The 12,863-nt window shown below is 40.3% G+C and overlaps 1 protein-coding gene across 2 annotated transcripts; it reads left to right on the top strand.

Annotated features, from left to right (window-relative positions):
• Positions 1-9,176: 9,176 nt before the first annotated feature.
• On the top strand, positions 9,177-12,123 carry LOC119315892 (O-fucosyltransferase 23-like). Of its 2 annotated transcripts, none has more exons than XM_037590337.1 (2): positions 9,177-9,593; positions 10,198-12,123. In XM_037590337.1, the coding sequence occupies exon 2, from the start codon at positions 10,418-10,420 to the stop codon at positions 11,741-11,743; it is 1,326 nt and encodes a 441-aa protein (XP_037446234.1). In that variant the 5' UTR covers positions 9,177-9,593; positions 10,198-10,417; the 3' UTR covers positions 11,744-12,123. The 2 variants fall into 2 exon arrangements, with proteins under 2 accessions (XP_037446234.1, XP_037446236.1); XM_037590339.1 differs by having other exon boundaries at positions 9,177-9,585.
• The last annotated feature ends 740 nt before the right edge of the window (positions 12,124-12,863 follow it).

The raw sequence follows: 12,863 nt of genomic DNA on the forward strand, positions 1-12,863 counted from the left end.
GTAGGCGCGCCCCCTACCTCGTGGCCTCCTCCTTTGTTTCTTGACGTAGGGTCCAAGTCTCCTGGATCATGTTCTGTGAGAAAATCACGTTCCGAAGGTTTCATTCCGTTTGGACTCCGTTTGATATTCCTCTCGTAAGTCACCATGTAGGGTTGACAACCCCTTTATCGCGTTGGTTGTGAGGATTTATTTGTTTGTGTAGGTGCGAGGGACTCGTGCGTGGCCTGCTACTGGATTGATACCTTGGTTCTCAAAAACTAAGGGAAATACTTATGCTACTTTGCTGCATCACCCTTTCCTCTTCAAGGGAAAACCAACGCAAGTGCTCAAGAGGTAGCAAGAAGGATTTCTGGCGCCGTTGCCGGGGAGGTTCGCGCAAAAGTCAACACACCAAGTACCCATCACATACCCTTATCTCCCGCATTACATTATTTGCCATTTGCCTCCCGTTTTCCTCTCCCCCATTTCACCCTTGCCGTTTTATTCGCCCTCTCTCTCTCTCTCTCCATCCTCCCTCTCTTTCTCTATTTGCCTCGTTTTGCCCGTCTCTTGTTTGCTTGTGTGTTGGATTGCTTGCTTGTCACGATGGCTCAAGATAATACTAAATTGTGTGACTTTACCAATACCAACAACAATGATTTCCTTAGCACTCCGATTGTTCCTCTTACCGATACTGAATCTTGTGAAATCAATGCTGCCTTGTTGAATCTTGTCATGAAAGACCAATTCGCCGGCCTTCCTAGTGAAGATGCCGCTACCCATCTAAATAGCTTCGTTGATTTATGTGATATGCAAAAGAAGAAAGATCTGGATAATGATATTGTTAAATTGAAGCTATTTCCTTTTTCGCTTAGAGATCATGCTAAATCTTGGTTTTCGTCTTTGCCTAAAAATAGTATTGATTCTTGGAATAAGTGCAAAGATGCTTTTATCTCTAAGTATTTTCCTCCTGCTAAGATCATCTCTCTTAGAAAACGATATTATGAATTTTAAGCAACTTGATCATGAACATGTTGCACAAGCTTGGGAGAGGATGAAATTAATGATACGTAATTGCCCTACACATGATTTGAATTTGTGGATGATTATACAAAAAATTTATGCCGGATTGAATTTTGCTTCTAGAAATCTTTTAGATTCAGCCGCGGGAGGCACTTTTATGGAAATCACTTTAGGAGAAGCTACTAAACTCCTAGATAATATTATGGTTAATTATTCTTAATGGCACACTGAAAGATCTACTAATAAAAAAGTGCATGTGATAGAAGAAATTAATGTTTTGAGTGGAAAGATGGATGAACTTATGAAATTATTTGCTAATAAAAGTGTTTCTTCTGATCCTAATGATATGCCTTTGTCTACTTTGATTGAGAATAATAATGAATCTATGGATGTGAGTTTTGTTGGTAGGAATAATTTTGGTAATAACGTGTATAGAGGAAACTTTAATCCTAGGCCGTATCCTAGTAATTCCTCTAATAATTATGGTAATTCCTACAACAATTCTTATGGAAATTATAATAAGATGCCCTCTGATGTTGAATCTAATATTAAAGAATTTATTACTTCTCAAAAGAATTTCAATGCTTTGATTGAAGAAAAAATGCTTAAGATTGATGAGTTGGCTAGGAACGTTGATAGAATTTCTCTTGATGTTGAATCTTTGAAACTTAACTCTATTCCACCTAAGCATGATATCAATGAGTCTCAAAGCCATGAGAATTTCCATTGATGAGTGCAAAGCAAGAACCGCTAGGATGCGTGCTAAGAAAGATTCCTTTATAAAAGCGTGTTCTTCTAGTTTCCATGATAATAAAGATGAAGATCTAAAAGTTATTGATGTGTCCCCTATTAAATCTTTGTTTTGCAATATGAATCTTGATAATGATGGGACTGAATATGATCCACCTTTACCTAGACGGCGTTCCAAAAATTCGGAGTCTTTAGATCTTGATGCTAAAATTGTTAAAAGTGGGATTGAAGAAGTCAAAACTTTAAATACTAATGAACCCACTATTTTGGATTTCAAGGAATTTAATTATGATAGTTGCCCTTTAATAGATTGCATTTCCTTGTTGCAATCCGTGCTAAATTCTCCTCATGCTTATAGTCAAAATAAAGCTTTTACTAAACATACCGTTGATGCTTTGATGCAATCTTTTGAAGAAAAACTTGAGTTGGAAGTTTTTATCCCTAGAAAACTTTATGATGAGAGGGAACCTACTATTAAAATTAAAATTAAAGATCATGAATGCTATGCTTTGTGTGATTTGGGTGCTAGTGTTTCCACGATTCCAAAGACTTTGTGTGATTTGCTAGGTTTCCGTGATTTTGATGATTGCTCTTTAAAGTTGCACCTTGCGGATTCCACCATTAAGAAACCTATGGGAAGAATTAATGATGTTCTTATTGTTGCAAATAGGAACTATGTTCCCGTAGATTTTATTGTTCTTGATATCGATTGCAATCCTTCATGTCCTATTATTCTTGGTAGACCTTTCCTTAGAATGATCGGTGCAATTATTGATATGAAGGAAGGAAATATTAGATTCCGATTTCCGTTAAGAAAAGGCATGGAACACTTTCCTAGAAAGAAAATAAAATTACCATATGAATCTATCATGAGAGCCACTTATGGATTGCCTACCAAAGATGGCAATACCTAGATCTATCCTTGCTATTTATGCCTAGCTAGGGGCGTTAAACGATGGCGCTTGTTGGGAGGCAACCCAATTTTATTTTTATTCCTTGATTTTTGCTCATGTATAGTAATAAATAATTAAATAGCCTCTGTTTTGGTTGTGTTTTTCTGTTTAATTAGTGTTTGTACCGAGTAGAACCGTTGGGAAGACTTGGGGAAAGTCTTTTTAGTCTTGCTGTAAAAAACAGAAACTTTAGCGCTCACGAGAATTGCTGCCATTTTTATTTTTAAAGTGATATTTAGTTAATTCTTTTTGAATACGATTAATAGATAAATTCCTCACGTCCAGAAATTTATTTTAGAATTTTTGGGGTTCCAGATCTTGCGTTAGCTACAGATTACTACAGACTGTTCTTTTTTGATAGATTCTGTTTTTCGTGTGTTGTTTGCTTATTTTGATGAATCTATGGCTAGTAAAATAGTTTATAAACCATAGAGAAGTTGGAATACATTAGGTTTAACAACAACATAAATAAAGAATGAATTCATTACATTACCTTGAAGTGGTGTTTTGTTTTCTTTCGCTAACGGAGCTCACGAGATTTTCTACTTTAAGTTTTGTGTTGTGAAGTTTTCAAGTTTTGGGTGAAAGATTTGATGGATTATGGAACAAGGAGTGGAAAGAGCCTAAGCTTGGGGATGCCCATGGCACCCCAAGATACTCTAAGGACACCTAAAAGCCAAAGCTTGGGGATGCCCCGGAAGGCATCCCCTCTTTCGTCTACTTCCATCGGTAACTTTACTTGGAGCTATATTTTTATTCACCACATGATATGTGTTTTGCTTGGAGCGTCTTGTATTATCTGAGTCTTTATTTGTTAGTTTTCCACAATCATCCTTGCAGTACACACCTTTTGAGAGAGACACACATGATTCGGAAATTGTTAGAATACTCTATGTGCTTCACTTATATCTTTTGAGTTATATAGTTTTTGCTCTAGTGCTTCACTTATATCTTTTAGAGCACGTCGGTGGATTTGTTTTATAGAAACTATTGTTCTCTCATGCTTCACTTAGGTTATTTTGAGAGTCCTACAAAACAACATGGTAATTTGCTTTAATCATGTTAGGCATTCAAGATTAATAAATTTTTTCTTATGAGTGTGTTGAATACTATGAGAAGTTTGATACTTGATAATTGTTTTGAGATATGGAGATGGTAATATTAGAGTCATGTTACTCGAGTAGTTGTGAATTTGAGAAATACTTGTGTTAAATTTTGTGATTCCTGTAGCATGCACGTATGGTGAACCGTTATGTGATGAAGTCGGAGCATGATTTATTTATTGATTGTCTTCCTTATGAGTGGCGGTCGGGGACGAGCGATGGTCTTTTCCTACCAATATACCCCCCTAGGAGCAGCGCGTAATACTTTGCTTTGATAACTTGTAGAATTTGCAATAAGTATATGAGTTCTTTATGACTAAGGTTGAGTCCATGGATCATATGCACTTTTCTTCCTTCCACCATTGCTAGCCTCTCTAATACCGCGCACCTTTCGCCGGTATCATACACCCACCATATACCTTCCTCAAAACAACCACCATACCTACCTATCATGGCATTTTCATAGCCATTCCGAGATATATTGCCATGCAACTTTCCACCGTTCTGTTTACTATGACACGCTCCATCATTGTCATATTGCTTTGCATGATTATGTAGTTGACATTGTATTTGTGGCAAAGCCACCGTTCATAATTTTTTCATACATGTCACTCTTGATTCATTGCATATCCCGGTACACCGCCGGAGGCATTCACATAGAGTCATATTTTGTTCTAAGTATTGAGTTGTAATTGTTGAGTTGTAAGTAAATAAAAGTGTGATGATCATCATTTTTAGAGCATTGTCCCAAGTGAGTAAAGGATTATGGAGACTATGATTCCCCCACAAGTCGGGGAGACTCCGGACGAAAAAAGAGGCCATAAAAAAAGAGAAGGCGCAAATAAAAAAATAAGAGAAAAAGAGAGAAGGGACAACGCTACTATCTTTTTACCACACTTGTGCTTCAAAGTAGCACCATGATCTTCATGATAGAGAGTCTCCTATGTTATCACTTTCATATACTAGTGGGAATTTTTCATTATAGAACTTGACTTGTATATTCCAATGATGGGCTTCCTCAAAATGCCCTAGGTCTTCGTGAGCAAGCGAGTTGGATGCACACCCACTTAGTTCCTTTTGTTGAGGTTTCATATACTTATAGCTCTAGTGCATCCGTTGCATGGCAATCCCTACTCACTCACATTGATATTTATTGATGGGCATCTCCATAGCCCGTTGATACGCCTAGTTGATGTGAGACTATCTTCCCCTTTTTGTCTCCTCCACAACCACCATTCTATTCCACCTAAAGTGCTATGTCCATGGCTCACGCTCATGTATTGCGAGAAGATTGAAAAAGTTTGAGAACACCAAAAGTATGAAACAGTTGCTTGGCTTGTCATCGGGGTTGTGCATGATTTAAATACTTTGTGTGGTGAAGATAGAGCATAGCTAGACTATATGATTTTGTAGGGATAACTTTCTTTGGCCATGTTATTTTGAAGAAACATAATTGCTTAGTTAGTATGCTTGAAATATTATTATTTCTATACCAATATTGAACTTTTGTCTTGAATATTTTGGATCTGAATATTCATACCACAATTAACAAGAATTACATTGAAATTATGCCAAGTAGCATTCCACATCAAAAATTATGTTTTGATCATTTACCTACTCGAGGACGAGCAGGAATTAAGCTTGGGGATGCTTGATACGTCTCCAACATATATATAATTTTTGATTGTTCCATGCTATATTATATTTTTTTGGACATTATTGGCCTTTATTATACACTTTTATATTATTTTTGGGACTAACCTATTAACCGGAGGCCCAGCCCAGAATTGCTGTTTTTGCCTATTTTAGGGTTTCGCAGAAAAAGAATATCAAACGAAGTCCAAACGGAATGAAACCTTCGGGAACGTGATTTTTGGAACGAACGTGATCCAGAGGACTTGGACCCTACGTCAAGAAATCAACCAGGAGGCCACGAGGTAGGGGGGCGCGCCTACCCCCTAGGCGCGCCCTCCACCCTCGTGGGCCCCCTGTTGCTCCACCGACGTACTCCTTCCTCCTATATATATCTACGTACCCCCAAACTACCAGATACAGAGCCAAACCCCTAATTCCACCGCCGTAACTTTCTGTATCCACGAGATCCCATCTTGGGGCCTTTTCCGGAGCTCCGCCGGAGGGGGCATCGATCACGGAGGGCTTCTACATCAACACCATAGCCCTTCCGATGAAGTGTGAGTAGTTTATTTCAGACCTTCGGGTCCATACTTATTAGCTAGATGACTTCTTCTCTCTTTTTGGATCTCTATACAAAGTTCTCCTCCTCTCTTGTGGAGATCTATTCGATGTAATCTTCTTTTGTGGTGTGTTTGTTGAGACCGATGAATTGTGGGTTTATGATCAAGTTTATCTATGAACAATATTTAAATCTTCTTTGAATTCTTTTATGTATGATTGATTATCTTTACAAGTCTCTTCGAATTATCGGTTTGGTTTGGCCTACTAGATTGATCTTTCTTGCAATGGGAGAAGTGCTTAGCTTTGGGTTCAATCTTGCGGTGTCCTTTCCTAGTGACAGTAGGGGCAGCAAGGCACGTATTGTATTGTTGCCATCGAGGATAACAAGATGGGGTTTATATCATATTGCATGGGTTTATCCCTCTACATCATGTCATCTTGCTTAAAGCGTTACTCTGTTCTCTTGAACTTAACACTCTAGATGCATGCTGGATAGCGGTCGATGTGTGGAGTAATAGTAGTAGATGCAGGCAGGAGTCGGTCTACTTGCCTCGGACGTGATGCCTATATACATGATCATACCTAGATATTCTCATAACTATGCTCAATTCTGTCAATTGCTCAACAATAATTTGTTTACCCACCGTGAATACTTATGCTCTTGAGAGAAGCCACTAGTGAAACCTATGGCCCCCGGGTCTATCTTCCATCATATTAATCTTCCAATACTTAGTTATTTCCTTTGCCATTTATTTTACTTTGCATCTTTTATTTCTCTTTATCATAAAAATACCAAAAATATTATCTTATCATATCTATCAGATCTCACCCTCGTAAGTGACCGTGTAGGGATTAACAACCCCTTATCGCGTTGGTTGCAAGGATTTATTTGTTTGTGTAGGTGCGAGGAACTCGTGCGTGGCCTCCTACTGGATTGATACCTTGGTTCTCAAAAACCGAGGGAAATACTTACGCTACTTTGCTACATCACCCTTTCGTCTTCAAGGGAAAACCAACGCAAGTGCTCAAGAGGTAGCAATTACCAGAATTTAACATCGATTTCAACATAGATTTACAAAAATGGTTTTCAAGAAGAATTATTACAACTAGGATTTGAACAACCTTAAAACTACAATTCTCTGCTAATTGAATTTACATGCTCTTCCTCCTCATCTTGGAAGTGACCTCATACACGGGTGATGCTTCAGCTGCCGCATGCATGTGTGTCCTCGATGCGGCAAAGTTCCACATTTTTAAGGCTGGTGTGAACGTGGATTCCATTTCTATGTAGGTGGACGTCGAGATGCGATCAAAGTACTCAGGGCGGAGGGGAGGTGAGTGCGGCCGATGGCTGATTCAACCTTACAACGCGCGTCGCCCTCGGCCAAGTTGGAGAAATCACACGCCCTTCTCTCTCTCTCTCTCTTTGTGTGTGTGTGTGTGTGAGTGGTCCTTTGTGGTCTCACCAGAGAAAGTTTCACGAGGAGGATGCAGCCGCACTGACATGTCAATGGAGAAGAGAGGGTGCGGTGTGGCGGCCGACGTGAACGTGGATTCCATTTCTACGCAGGTGAACGTCGAGATGCATCATGTTTTTGTTAGGTTCGACCAAGCATCATGTTTTTGTTAAACAAAAAACTGTTTCTTAAAAACTTTATCTGTTAAAAACTTTGTTTGTTATAAAAGGTGTTTGTCAAAACTTTATTTCTTAAAAATGTTGTTTGTCAAAAAACACTCCTTTTGCCCACGTTAACTGGGGCTTTTAAATTTATATAAGCCGTTTTACAAAAAATATGTTTTCTTCTTGGTCATCGTAAAGTTTTTTTCTACCACTTCTTTCTCGACTCGAGTCTGTGGTTAATAACCGGATAGCCTTGTTTCTCTTTAAAACCGCTCAAGTTTAGTTCGCTAAACTAGCCTGAGAAGCACTCCGCCTTCGGGATGGGAGGTTGAAGCCAAAGGCTGACCCTCTTGACGTCTAGAGATCTGATATGTCATGATTAAGCATGACGGAAGCACAAATTTATCTTAAAGACCAATTCGTATTGGCACCAAAAAGCTTGATTTAATTTAGGTGTTAATTTTTTATGTGAGTTTTTGGTTTTCCAAGCTTATGGCACTTTTAACCTATTTGTGTGTCTCTAGGATAAGTCTCGCAGCTCAATGCCGGACTCCTTTAAAGCATCAGCCATATTAACGGGGTATGTGGCTATCGGTGGTGATGAATAAGTCCTCCATGTCATGTCCCTATTTCGACGATGTTGTTTGGCATAGATGAAGAGCATGTGGAGCTTCAGTTCATGGCCAAATCATGGGCCTTATTTTTGTCTTCATTTTATCTAGGTCTCGACGATGTCCTATGGATAGGATGATGTGGTGTCATGTTTTTGTTCTATGGTTGCTTCTTTGTTTAATGAAGCTCAACCAAATGGGGTTCCATCGGGGAACTTGCTAGGATATGTCCCCCTATTTTGTCTTACCAAAGCTGAAATCATCTTTTGGCCCTCCTTAGTGCCAGCTCCTCCGGGATGGCAATTTATCCACATTGTAATAGTCGTCGTCTTCTGGTCTACATTGACAACTTCCTGGCCGCCGCTTCTTCAAGATCTTTGAAGGATCGAGAAGGTCACTATGGACAACTAAATTTTTTACTTTGATCACTAGCAAGTTTAGACTACATGAAATATAAAGATGTGCCTAAACAGTTGGTACGTTGAGATAAACAACCTACATGATGCTTGCAAGTTCAAGTGACAAAAACACAAGTAATAGCTATGGTTATTATTAACCGAAGACTATGAAGCTACAACTCCATGTAAAAAAAATACAAATTATAAAAATAAATAAATCAAAATAAACTCCCTAAAAATTGTTACGTAGGAGTATATCCGATCGCTCGGAGCTTCAGTTTCTGAAGTGATGAGAATATAAGGACTTTGCTACACTTACGGACGGCCAGCCCACGGAAAACAGCTACGCGCAGATGAGGAGTCAGCTGATTGACGCTCAAAATTTCACTTTGCGTGAACTGCGGGCTCACATAGCTCTCTCGTTCTGCCACGGCAATGCGTAGCCAGCTTTCCGTACAAGTTATCCGTAAGTGTATCATTTTCGGAATATAAAGGCAAGGAAATCCCCTTCAACTGGCAAGCTGGGCCCAAGAGTCAGAGCACGTGAACGGGCACGTGCACGCTCTCCCCTTGACCTACCGGCTTGGTGTTTTTCCCCTTCCCGAATTTCTTCCCCCCTTCCGGTGGCGATCTGCCTCCGACGACCGGAACCACGTCGAGCGTTTGACCCTCTCCTCCTCCTACCCTCTGCGCTAGATCGAATCACTCTTACTGCCTGGATCGGGCCTCCCGGAGTAGCGGAGGAGGGAGGAACGGGGGACCTTGTAGAGAGGGCTGGGCGCTTGCGGCGGGGGCGGAGGCAGAGCCGTGCTTGCCGGCTGCAGATGCGATTTGGTGTGGAGGTGAGGTGAAGCATCTGGCTCATTCGAGGTCCGGCCGAGGGCAGCGATTTGGGGGACAGCAGTGCACAGTTGCAGAGCTTCGGTGAACACAAGTGACTCAGAAGATCAAGTAAGAAGGTGTGTTTTCTGCTCAAGTTGTAGAGCTTTGCTGTCATTCATGTTTCTGAGCAGTGACCAGTGAGCATATTTTTTGTTTCATTCATTTTAGTGAAGCTCCCGTTTGTCAGCAGGGCTAGCTTGTTTGATTTCCATGTGAGATGATGAAATTCGATAATGGAAACTTGGATATACAGAAGCTGTTGGGTTAGGACTGTTACATTTATGATGAGTATTACTTTGCTGTAGACACCACCATATACCTGCAATTTCTCCTTTATAAAATCCACGGGGCTCCTCCCCTGTTGGAATTCGTATAGGATAATTCCTGACATTTGGTTCTGCGTCCGTAACTGATGTGAACCATGGGACTCTAGGCGTGTCCACACCAGGGTATCTTATGCAAACTTAATGTGCATCCTATTATATGTGAATTCGTAAAAATATATTTCTTTGTGGTTAGTTTTGGTTAACATTTTGCTGTCGAGACTGTTCATCTATATGAGTGAATGCAGTGAAAAAATGTTCTTTGTGGAGCCACTTAGTAGATTTATTAAATTGCATAAAGTGTGGCAGTATAATAACTCTGCATTATGTCTTTGTTTCCCTTCTATTGTATTTGCAGTCTCTCTGGTGGAGCATGTACTAAACTGTTAACGGAAGGGTTCGAGGAGTATGTTTGCCCGAGCTTGAAACCTGATTTACTCATAGCTCAGGAAGAACTGGTGAAGCCATCCACGTGTGTTTGGATATTGATTCCATTATATTGCAGCACAGTCTGTAGTTCTGTTGGGTGATGGAAAAAATGACCTGGTAGAATGAGAAGGAATTAAAGAACTGTTTCAATGAACATCCTACAAGACCTTAAGCATCTCAAGCACATTAGCTTACCGGCGAGGCTTATCATTTGCAAGTGCCTTCTCATAGTGATTGGCCTTATTGTATTGAGAGCAATTATCTCCCCTTTTCTTGCCATCAGCTCTTCCGAGAAGAGTTTTTATGACTCACCAACCCTTGACTTGTTCCCTGGAGTTAGGAAAGGCAAGTTTGTTGAGGTCCCGCAGATTATATGGGGATTGAACAATCAGAAAATTGCATTTGCCAGAGCATGCTTGACGGCAAAATTCATGAACCGTTCTCTACTCATGCCAAGTCTGAGTGCTTCGCTTTTCTACAAAGAGGTTGACTTGCTGCAGCCTATTGCTTTCGACAAGGTATTTGACCTTAATAAGTTCAATGCCCGCTGTCATGGGTTTGTAAGGGTAGCTCGGTATTCAGAAGTTTCAAATCGTACCGAGCCTTTCAAACTTCAAAAGGGCAGTGGTAGGAGGTGGACAGTGGAGAGAGATTTGGATCAACTGCAACAATCCAGATTGGGGGAGGCCGATGGCTTTGAAGTGATTCATGTCACTGGGAAGCATCCATTTCTGTGGCCTGATCATTGGCCAGTGAAAGACTATGCCAGGATCTTCGATTGCCTTGCTGTAGCTCCTGAGATAGAAACTGAAGTTGTCAGGGTCATATCCAAGATTAAAGATGCAGGGAAAAAAGCAAGACATGATGCTGCCGTTTCTCATAATAAGAAGAGGATAGATGGTTTGAAAAATCTTCCTGTGCAGTACATTGCTGTTCACATGAGAATAGAGAAAGATTGGATGATTCATTGCAAGAAGTGGGAGCAGCGGTCCAATTTAAAGGAAATTTGCAGCAGCAAAGGAGAGATCATTCATAAGGTCTCACAGATCACTGACCTACGTCGCCCGGTTGTAGTTTATCTTGCAGTAGCCGACAGCCTTCTAGAAGATGATTCAGTAACCAGTGGTTGGAGAGTTGGTATGGTTGCTTATGAGAAGAAGAAACTTGGAGTTACCGACATATACGAGAAACAGCCTTACCTTATAAAGTCTGCCATCGACTTTGAGGTATGCGCAAGAGCGGATGTGTTTGTTGGCAATAGTTTCTCAACATTTTCCAACCTTGTAGTATTGTCTAGAACAGAAAGGTTATACAAGTTAGGGAAGGCAAGCTCATGTGGTGAGGATGTTGGGCTGTCGTCCTATGCGTACAATGTCATTGGAGATGATGGCGGGCCACAGAAATGGATGACAGATATGCTGGACACAAGCCTTCAGCGCATAAGTTACGGAACGAATAACGTTTCCTGCCACTGACCTTCAACACATGTAACATCTAACCAAGACACAACCGCAGACAGGAAGATAGCTTTGGCTGAATCTTGTCTAGAAATGAGCAGGTGCAGCAGCTTCACGTTACTTTCCATGCTAGAATCTTGACAGTTGCACTGGCATGTCGCACTTGCAAAATGACTTTGGCCAAGAATTGTTTGTGTAAGTGTGTACAGAAGTTGTTTCCTGAGCAGCATTATGCTGAACAGTTTTTTAGCATTCTGTGTGATGCATTGTTTGCATTCTGTGGTTTACTGGGAGGAACTTGCCTCACACTGTAGAGAATCTGACGCTGGCACTTTCACATGAAACATTTGTATCAAGTGTATTCGTTCGTTTATGTTGTTAAAACTCTTGATTCTGTAGCACCTTGTAATTTCCTTGAGAATGATTCTTCTTTGGATGTGTTCCTTCTCAACAAAATGCCCAGTCGGTGTAACCACAGACATCATATATCAACATCTGTGCAATGAAAGAGGTTTGATGTGGGGAAGTTTGAAGCTCATGGGGGCTGGAATTAACAACTTAAGAACGAACAAAGGGGACGGCAATTTCTGCGCAGACAGCTGATTCATCCAAAATAACTACAGGTAGTATACTTCTTTTTAATATATAACAGTTGATTCAGTCAAGACAACATATGTCCTTGGTGGCAAGTTCTTTATGGATCTATCAAGGCATGGACCATGTCATGTTTAGGATGTGTAGTCTGCCTGCACGTCTGAAGATGTTCTGGTGAGCCCAGATGAATGAAACATTGCTATTTGGCTAAAAAATTATATTTTTTTGTTGCTTCCAACTGTCCTTCTGGACCTGGACAAGCTAGTTGCAGAAGATTGTGATTTTGTTCAGAAAATCTGAGCAAACCACCTGCTATTGGAGTACGGAAGGGGTTAGTTTTTGTTATGTCCTGATGAAAAATGGGCATAAAGTTCAGAGAACATATGCAATGGTTAAGTTTTTTCTTCTTGGACAAAAATGCAGCAGTAAACTATATATGCTCAAATTATGCCCCAAATTATGCACCAGATATTCCCAGTCAGCAATCTTGATTATGTGAGCACTCTTTAACCTATTATTTAAATGAAATCATCCTGATCTCATT

The sequence above is a fragment of the Triticum dicoccoides genome, chromosome 6A (genome assembly GCF_002162155.2).
Source record: "Triticum dicoccoides isolate Atlit2015 ecotype Zavitan chromosome 6A, WEW_v2.0, whole genome shotgun sequence".
Lineage (NCBI taxonomy): Eukaryota > Viridiplantae > Streptophyta > Magnoliopsida > Poales > Poaceae > Triticum > Triticum dicoccoides.

Coding starts and splice junctions, on each gene's coding strand:
- LOC119315892 (XM_037590337.1), top strand. CDS start 10,418: ATGAACATCCTACAAGACCTTAAGCATCTCAAGCACATTAGCTTACCG.